Below are 9,986 nucleotides of genomic sequence, written 5' to 3'. Positions count from 1 at the left end.
CTTCCATGTATAATTGGAATAGTGGCGTGTGCCAAGTGTAACCAGGCACCAAGATTCTCTCTAAGTGATGCTATGGCACTATTAGTTTCCCTTGGTATCCAGCATTTATTCTTCTGTCAATATCTCAAAAGCAGATCATCCGGTCAATTTATGGGAGCTTACCATCGTTAAATTGACTGCTGCATTTTCTACATTGTAACAGTGACTACACTTCAGAAGTATTTCATTTGCTGTTAAGAGCTTTGAGAAGTCTGGATGTTGTGAAGTGCATCATATAAAAGCAAGTCCTTTTTTATTTCTCCTTCCATGGCCCAGATATAGTAAAACATACTTGACCCATAACCCCAGAAAATCTGCCCTTCTGATCTTTACTGATCACTAAGAGTATTACAGTTCAGGAGCCAGCCTCCTTCCCTGGTGCAGCTGAACAACATATAAATGTGTCTTGTTGGATCTACCATGCAGAGCGATTACATCGCATGGATGCCTTTAAGGGAATACCAGACAAATACAAAAGGGAGAAAATAAATGAAAGATATATTGATAGGTTGAGATGAAATCGGATGAGAGGAAGCTCTTGTGGATTGTAAACACTGGCATGGCTCACTTGGACTGTGCGGCATGTTTCATTACTATAACCTCCAGTAATATCCCAACTTGAGTTTCTAACCCATTTGATTTTAAACTAATCTGCCACTGGAATACTGCCACCCACACCTTTAGTCACTATTTTAAATTGATTTGAAAGGAAATTAACACTTTTCCCACATCTGATTTCTAGCCTGAAACCTATGTTGAACAATTGGCTAAAAGGATTTTCATATGGACAGTTGGTCTCATATACAGTACATGGTAAAAGGAAAAGACTCAATATAATTATGGCCTGAATGAAAACCTTTTGAAAATTAAACATTTAGATTTTCTTAAAATGATCTTGAAAAACAACCAATAATTATTGGGGAGACGTGCTTTTTTTCTTGTAAAAATGTAGCTGAAGACTATTTGGTTTGTTATTTGTAGTTGATTAGTGAATTAGTCTGTGGAAAGCAGACTCCAAAACTGAAGAATGTGGGACCACACATATTTTGCAACTGTTGGATCTGCCTTCATCTAATTGGGTCACAATACTGGCTAAAAATAGGAAATATAAAGCCAGGCTTGTGAGAAAGGCTATGGTGGCACAGTGGTTAGCACTGCTACCTCACAGTGCTAGAAACCCAGGTTCAATTCCTGTTTCAGGCAACTGTCTGTGAGGAGTTTGCACATTCTCCCCGTGTCTGCGCGGGTTTCCTCCCACAGTCCAACAATGTGCAGGTTAGGTGAATTGGCCATGCTAAATTGCCTGTAGTGTTAGGTGAAGAGGGGAATGGGTCTGGGTGGGTTGCTCTTCGGAGGGTCGGTGTGGACTTGTTGGTCCAAAGGGCCTGTTTCCACACTGTAAGTAATCTAATCTAAGGCCTTCAAGTGAAAATATGAATTGAAGACGCATAAGGCAATTTGATTGTTCAGTGTCATTTAATTTATAAAGTCTTTACTGATGTTTCATAGCTTATTTTGAAACTTCAGTTACATGGAAAAGTATAACAAATTAAATATTTTCAGTCAGAATTTTGAGCAATGATTCACTTGGCCCCACTTTGAGTCTTTTTTTTGTCAGTTCCTGTAGCAGCCAGTCAAGAATAATCTTTTTCATAAATCCACGGATGATTGTTTCCATTGTCTTTACTTCATTTTGTTTTAGGCCCTCCTCTTCAATTTGCTGCTAATTTACTTTGGCCTAATCGATAAGGTATGACAGAAAGAGTGTGACAAGAAGTGATTTTTTTGGACAGATACTTTTTTACAAAGTTTAAAACTAATGCAGGGATGCCAAAGTGTACAGGCACTGATAGAGAGAGGAGAAAAAGAATCTTTATTGACGAGGTTTTACTGGAATACACCACCACCTGCAACACGTCTGTTTATTGCAGGGGCCTGTAGTTTGAGCTTTCTAACAGTTCCAGAGAACAATATACGGCACACAGTCTGGACTGTTAGATGAGATTCCTGCACATGGATAATATTAGCTCATTTTCACAGCATGTTAACGTAACTTTTCGGGGCTGTTAAAAAGGAAGCAAGTCCCAGCAAACATTATGGCACAGGCATCACACTTAAAAATTATCATTCTTTAACATTAACATCAGAAAATAAAAATTGGATTTTGATGTGTCTGTCATTTCTCCTTACTTATCTTTGGTATGCATTGGTTATTTTAGATTGCACTCATCTTGGATATTTTAATGAATCAATTTAAAACACCTATGGCAAAGGAGAGATTTTCTCCTGCTGCAGATGAGGCAGGTAGAAGTTTACAGCACAGAAGCAGATCCTTTGGCATGTAGTGTCTGTGCTGGAAGTCTTCAAATATAACAAGAAAGAGAGTGTGCATTTTAACAGTACCTCTCAACATCTACGGATATCCTAATGTATTTTGCAAGTAATGAATTTTCAAGGTGCAGTCACACTTATTATGCTGGATAGTTGAGCTATGCAAAGCAAATAGAATATATACAACCAGTTTTAGGTGTGTTTTTTTTTAAATGGAAAATGCCAGTCAGTACTCCATATTACTCTTCTAGTAACATGTTAATGAGCAATGGTCTAATGGCCCAATGTTACCAGGCAATGGCCTTGTGGTGTTATCGCTGGACTGTTAATCCAGAGACTCAGGTATTGTTCTGGGGTCCTGGGCTCACATCCCAGCCATGACAAATGGTGGAAATTAAATTCAATAAATGTCTGGAATGAAGTGTTTAAAGATGACCATGAATCCATTGCTGATTGTCAGGAAAAATCCATTTGGTTCACTAATGTCCTTTAGGGAAGGAAACTGCCATCCTTACCTGGTCTGAACAATGTGTGACTCCAGACTCACAGCAATGTGGTTGACTTAACTGTCCTCTGGGCAATTAGGGATGGGTAATAAATGCTGGTCTAACCAGTGACACACACATCCTGTGAATTCATAATGAAAGAAAGGCACCTTGAAGTACATCTAAGGAGCCTGACAAAGCCTCGGTGTAAGTTCTCATCCAAATGACCACACCTCCAACAACACTGACAGATTTAGATGATACAGGAATAAATTAACAGGCTGGGCTCTTTTCTTTTGAAGACAGCAGGCTGAAGGATCAGCCCCTCAACATTTTTAAGATTGCAAAAGGATTTGGGAGAGTAGAATAAAGTAAACTTTGTAGGGGAGACCAAAAGTAGGGCTGTAAATACAAGGTCATCACTAATAAATCCAATAGTGAATTCACAAGCAGTTTCTTTATACAAAGAGTGGAGAGAAGGTGGAATTCAAAGGAGAACTTGAGGCGTATAGAGTTGATTCATTTAAGGGGAAATTGGATAAGAGAATGAGGGAGAAAGGAATAGAAGGACTGACTTGAAAGCAGACAGGAGGGATCTCATGAGAAGCATGGATATTGACACTGACCTGTTTCTTTGCTGCACATTCTATATTATCTATATGCAACATAGAAATCATAGAATCCCTGCATTGTGGAAGCAGGCCATTCAGTCCATCAAGTCCACACTAACTCTCTAAAGAGCATCTCACCCAGATCCACTCCCTGCCCCACAGCTTCACATTTCTTATGGTTAACCCATCCAGCCTGTACGTCCCTGGACACTATGGAGAATTTAGCATGGCCAATCCACTTAATCTGCAAACCTTTGGACTGTGGGAGGAAAAAGTGAGGACTGCAGATGCTGGAGATCAGAGCTGAAAATGTGTTGAAATGTGTTGCTGGAAAAGCGCAGCAGGTCAGGCAGCATCCAAGGAACAGGACAATCGACGTTTTGGGCATAAGCCCTTCTTCAGGAAGGACTGTGGGAGGAAACTCATGCAGACACGGGGAGAATGTGCAAACTCCACACAGATAGTTACCCAGGGCTGGAATTGAACCCAGGTCCCTGGCACTGTGAGGCAGCAGTGCTAGCCACTGAGCCACCGTACCACCCCAAATATCAACTAGATTATCTATCAAATCTCTGCAGAAAGGCTTGAAGCCACAATCTTCAGATTTAAAGGCGTGAGTATTACCAGTTACGGGTATGAAGGCAAACAAATCAACATTTTCCCAGGCTCAATTCCTGCTCTTTGTCAGGAAAAACCCATTTGGTTCTCTAATGTTTTTGGGAAGGAAATCTGCCATCCTTACTTGGACTGACCTATGTGTGACTCCAAACCCACAGAAATGTGGTTGACCTTCTGGGATCGACTACCCTCTGGGATCGACAATAAGGCTGATGCACTTATTGTCTGACAACCACATGTTTTGAATGAAAAATAATTCTGATATATCACGGTCCAGTAATAGAGCTCAATAATTATTTCAGAGATCATAAAAATCATGGATGACTTGCCATTCTTGATTGCTAATCATGAACCAGTGTTGGAAAATCATGGATACTGGTTGAGAAATGTTTGTCACCAATTGACAGGTTTTTCCCAACAATAGCTTGCCAACAATTAGAGTTCATGACCACACAATCAAGACTGAGTGAGGAAGTCAGGTTGTGGTTGAAGCCCTAGATGGGTCAGTATATTCTGAATGTTTTGAGGACCAAGGAGGATCTCACCTAACCCACTGGAGAAAGAAAGATGAAAGACTGTATTCTGAACACCACCACTTTGGTCCTCCATTGTATTAGGTAGCTCAATGCTTGGGACAAATAGTCTTTCTGGAGCTCAATGCCAGAAGTGTAGGATCCACTGAAGAGTAACAATCATGGACTGGATTTGATACTTGGGAGAAAGAAATTCTATTGAAGTTATTCCTAGCTACAGTAAATTCTGTAGAAGCTTTTAAAGGTCTGCAAAATAGAGTTAATGACCATTTTCTGTGGCTTGTGCCAATTTTCCTCTTTGGCAAGTGAACCAGAAGGAAAATTAGAAGAATTCTTTTTTAGTGCAGTGGAATTTGTTGTCTGAAAGAGCAGTGGAAGCAGATTCAGCAGTAACTTCCAAGGAGGATTTGGAAATATACTTGAAAGAGGAAACATTATAGTGGAATGGGGAAAGTGAAGGAAAGTGGGTCTTTTTGGATAGGGACAGGCACGAGCATGATGGGGCTGAATGGCCTCCTTCTGTGTTATATCATTCTATGATTCTATGATATACATAGGGTTTGAAGTCAAGAAGACTTAGAAAACTGAGGCCCTAAATTTTCAGAACACAGGATAGAGTTGTGGTTTAGCAAAATGATGGGCAGCACCTTTCTAGTACTAGAGTGAGTTACAGACTTCAGTAAGTGGGGAGGGGAAATCTCAGCCCTGAGCTGGAAATTATGATGTTTGGCAACACCAAAGATAATCCAGAACATTGTGAAGGAGAAGTCTCTCGGGTTTTTGCAGCACTGGGAGGTGGATGGGGTAGGGAGAGGGTAGATGCTTCTGAAACTTGCTAGCTGTGAATTTGAGGTGTTACACCATTGAGAAAGTGGTACCACAAAGCTCACATGGGTACATGATTGCCAATTGCTACCCACTACCCCTTGATGTGATCTGAGACCTGTTCCAGCTATTATAGATGATGTAGAAATGTCAATTATTACTTACAACAACAATTTGCATTTATATTACACCTTTCATGTATTGCCCCTGGAAACTTCACAGATATGCTATAAAACACACTTTGACATGAGCCTCTTCATGAGGTAACATTAGGTCAGATGACCAAAAGCCAGGCCCAAGAAATAGGTTTTAAAGAGTATCTGTCATTGGTGAGGCCACTTATAGTTGTCCAATGATAATTATAAAACCATTATTGATCATCTGGAAAAATTCATCTGGACATTGGTGAGGACACTTTCAGAACACTGTGTTCAGTTCTGGTTGCCCTACTATAGAAAGGATGTTGCTACAGAAAAGATATACAAGAATGTTGCTGGAACTAGAGGGTTTGAGCTATTGGGATAGGCTGAATAGGCTGGGGCTTTGCTCACTGGAGGGTCAGATACTTAGGGGTGACCTTATAGAGGTTTATAAAATCATGAGGGGATTGGATAGGAGGAATAGCCAAAGCCTTTTTCTTAGAGTGGGTGAGTCCAAAACTAGAGGTCATAGGTCTAAGGGGACAGAGGAAAGATTTAGAAGGGAATTGAGGGGCAACTTTTCCATGCAGAGGGTGGTGCATGTATGGAATGAACTGCCAGAGGAAGTGGTGGAGACTGGTATAATTGCAACATTTAAAAGGCATCTGGATGGGTACATGAGTAGGAAGAGTTCAGAGGGATATGGGCCAAATGAAGGTAAATGGGTCTGGATCAGATTGGGATGTCTGATCAGCATGGATGAGATGGACTGAAGGGTCAGTTCTGTGTTGTATGACTAAAGGGGAAATAGAGAGTCAGTGAGGTTTAGGCGGGGAATTCCAGATTCTGGATCAATGGTGCTGGAAGAGCACAGCAGTTCAGGCAGCATCCGAGGAGCTTCAGCAAAATCGACGTTTCGGGCAAAAGCCCTTCCCGGAATTCCAGAGCTTAGTGCCTTGGCAGCTGAAGACACAGGCACCAATGGCAAGTGATTAAAATTCTGCATGCACAAAAAAGCCAGAATTTGTGCACAGCAAATACCTCTGAGGATTGTGGGCCTGGAGGAAGGTACAGGGACAGGGAGTGTTATAGCAAACAAGGATGCGAGTTTCAAAACTGAGGTGTGGCTTAACTAGGACATTTTGTAGGTCAGCGAAGGTGATGGGTGAATGGGACTTGGTACAAATCAGATGAGCTCAGGATTATAGAGTGTAGAAAATAGAGGTGTGCCCAGGAATTACTGCATTGGTATAATCAAGTCTAGAGGTAACAATGGTGCACATTTCAGCAGAAGATGAGCTGAATCAAACAATGGTAGGAGACCTTTGCTAACATGCTTAAGATTTTAAATTCTTTCAATCAAGGTGATACTGGATTGTAATTAAGAGTGGGAACCCTGGTTGAAATCTCATTCATGCAATCAAATCTGAGACCAAGGGCAGTACCCCAACCCCGAATGGGCTCAATTAACTCAACAGGGGTCTCGAGGAAGTTAAAGCTCTCACTATCAAGATAATTAATCCCATCAGAAACAAGACCCAGATTGTCTAATGTTCTTATATAAGAGTACATTTGTACAGAATTCCTGTGAGCATTTCACATTTCCACTCTTCTTTCTGATCCAAGAATGTCTTTCCCAGAATGGTAACTTGTTGATTAAAAAAATGTTAGAAGCTATTTAATCGTCAAAGCTCCACTTTTTCCAATGAAGAAAGAAGAGTAAGTGCATCATTATTTAATTTAATTGTTTAACAGGTGGACACTGTAATGCTCACAAGTGCCCTTGATAACTAAACTGTATTTCTCTTTATATACCTGTCTCTGCCCAGCCCTGATCAGTTGTACCTCTTGCCGGGATAGTGAGATGGTTCATTCTACGTCTGTCCCACGCACTGCCTGAGGACTGAGGTCAAACTGGAGGTGGCTGGGAATGTGCAGCTGTTGTCTGCTCAACCCGCCCACATTTTAAGCAACAGTTTTGGATGAGCAGTAGTCAATTTGAAACTTGTTTCTAAAAAGAAAAGGTTGTGCATCTTTTGCTCCTTCGCACCCATTATCTTGTCCACTTTGGACTTTCCCATTTCCAATGGGGCTTTTATGTGTTTTGAGGTACAATTTGACCACCAGAACTTCACTCCCCTCAGTCTGCTATTGCTTCACTGACAATCTGGCCAAATTCCTGCACATTTACTCTTCCATTCTCCTGATTTTTAATATTTTGTGATACATTGGCACATTATACTGTTTGTTCATCATTAACAAACTGAGGTGTCATTCTTGGCTCAGTGGAGAAATAAGGAGGAAAGTTGGGGGTTCAATTCCCATCTAGCCACTTAAGTGCATAATCCAGGCCAACCCTCCCCAGTGCTTTTTTGAGGGAGTGCTGCAATGTTGGAGGTGCCTTCTTTCAGATGAGGTGTTAAACTGAGGCTCAGCCTTTCCGAACATGTGGATTCAAAATGAATTTGCTATTTTGAGTGAGAACAAGAGAGTTGTCCTGAATATTCTGTTAAATATCTATTAAATATATCTATTAAATCACAAAAAGACATTATCTGGTCATTTTCATATGGCTGTGGGAACTTGTGTAAAAATTGCCAGCTGTGTTTCATACACTGTAACAGTGAGCACATGTCAACCCTTATTCGTTGATAGTAAAAGTCTTTGGGGATTCTTAGGATCGCGAAAGATGCTATATTTTTACATTTTTTAGATTAGATTACTTAGATTACTTAGATTTTATTAACATGGAATAGTTTTTGGAATCATCTGAATGAGCTTTTAATTTGTATGATTGGAATACGAATAGGTAATCCCTGCAGGTTTCAAAGTGGTTTTCAGACTTGAAAAAAACACAGTTGAGAGAGTGGACGGTCCATATTCAAGTCAAGCAAGGGAGTGTAGATGCATGGAACATAGGACATAGAGCAAACAGCATTACAGCTCAGTACAGGCCCTTCAATGCTGTGAAACCAATCTGAAGCCTATCTAACCTACACTATTCCATTTTCATCCATATGTTTCTCCAAAGATCATTTAAATGCCCTTAATGTCGGCGAGTCTACCACTGTTGCAGGAAGGCCGTTCCCTGTCCCTACTACTTTCTGAGTAAAGAAACTACCTCTGACATCTATCCTATATCTATCACCCCTCAATTTAAAAGTACGTCCCCTTGTGTTAGCCATCACCATCCGAGGAAAAATGGCTCTCACTGTCCACCCTATCTAACCCTCTGATCATCTTATATGTCTCAATTAAGTTGCCTCTCAACCTTCTTCACTCTAATGAAAACAGCCTCAAGTCCCTCAGCCTTTCCTTTAAAACCTTCCCTCCATACCAGGCAACATCCTAGTAAATCTCCTCTGAACTCTTTCCAAAGCTTCCACATCCTTCCTATAATGGGGTGACCAGAACTGTAGGCAATTCTCCAAGTGCTGTCGCGCCACAGTTTTGTAGAGATGCAGATTCAAACAAGTCAAATATCATTTCAAGACTGATCAACAAGATCTTCAGATAAATTGATTGGCAACTGACGATTGGCAACTAAATGTTCCAGGATATAGATGCTTCAAACAGGACCAGGAGGGAAGTATAAGGTGGGGTGGGGGTGGGGGGGGGGAGGGGAAAGGGGGCAGGGTGGAGTTGCATTGCTGGTCAGGGATGATATCACGACTGTGCTAAAGGAGCACACTATGGAGGTTTGGTAGTGAGGCATTATGGGTGGAGCTGAGGAATAAGAAGGGTGCAGTTACATTGTTGGGGCTATATTACGGGCCTCCCAACAGTGAGCTTGAGGTAGAAGAACAAATAGGTAAATAGATTATGGAAAGATGTAGAGACAATAGGGTAGTGGTGATGGGAGATGATGGGAGATTTTAATTTTCCCAACATTGACTGGGAGACACTTAGCGTCAGAGGTCTGGATGGGGTAGAATTTGTAAGAAGCATCCAGGAGAGTTTTCTAGAGCAGTATGTCATAGTCCAACGAGGGAAAAGGCCATATTGGACCTGGTACTGGGGAATGAGCCAGGACAAATGGTAGAAGTTGCGGTTGGGGATTTCTTTGGGAACCGTGACCACAATTCTGTAAGTTTTAGAATACTTGTAGATAAAGATGAGAGTAGTCCTAAGGGAAGAGTACTAAACTGGGCCAAGGCCAATTATATCAAAATTAGGCAGGAGCTCGGAAATGTGGATTGGACAGAGCTATTTGAAGGGAAGTCAACATTTGGTATGTGGGAGGCTTTCAAAGATAGGTTAAAGATTGTGCAGGTTAGGTATGTCCCGTTGAAGGCAAAGGATAGGAAGGGCAAGATTTGTGAACCGTGGATGACAGAAAATTTGTAACGACTAGCCAAGAGGAAAAGGGAAGCGTACATAAGGTCTAGGCAGCTAAGAACAGAA

General features: G+C 41.2%; 1 protein-coding gene across 1 annotated transcript in view; it reads right to left on the bottom strand.

Annotated features, from left to right (window-relative positions):
• Positions 1-1,521: 1,521 nt before the first annotated feature.
• srxn1 (sulfiredoxin 1 homolog (S. cerevisiae)) overlaps positions 1,522-9,986 on the bottom strand; it is a 109,318-nt gene continuing 100,853 nt past the window's right edge. The window contains exon 3 of the mRNA XM_043710818.1: positions 1,522-1,777. Within this exon, the coding sequence (XP_043566753.1) occupies positions 1,768-1,777 (10 nt within the window). The 3' untranslated portion in view covers positions 1,522-1,767. The remainder of the gene's footprint in view (positions 1,778-9,986) is intronic.

Source organism: Chiloscyllium plagiosum, chromosome 20, assembly GCF_004010195.1.
Source record: "Chiloscyllium plagiosum isolate BGI_BamShark_2017 chromosome 20, ASM401019v2, whole genome shotgun sequence".
Taxonomy (NCBI): domain Eukaryota; kingdom Metazoa; phylum Chordata; class Chondrichthyes; order Orectolobiformes; family Hemiscylliidae; genus Chiloscyllium; species Chiloscyllium plagiosum.
The sequence above is the reverse complement of the archived record's forward strand: the minus strand, read 5'-3'. Positions and strand labels throughout refer to the sequence as shown.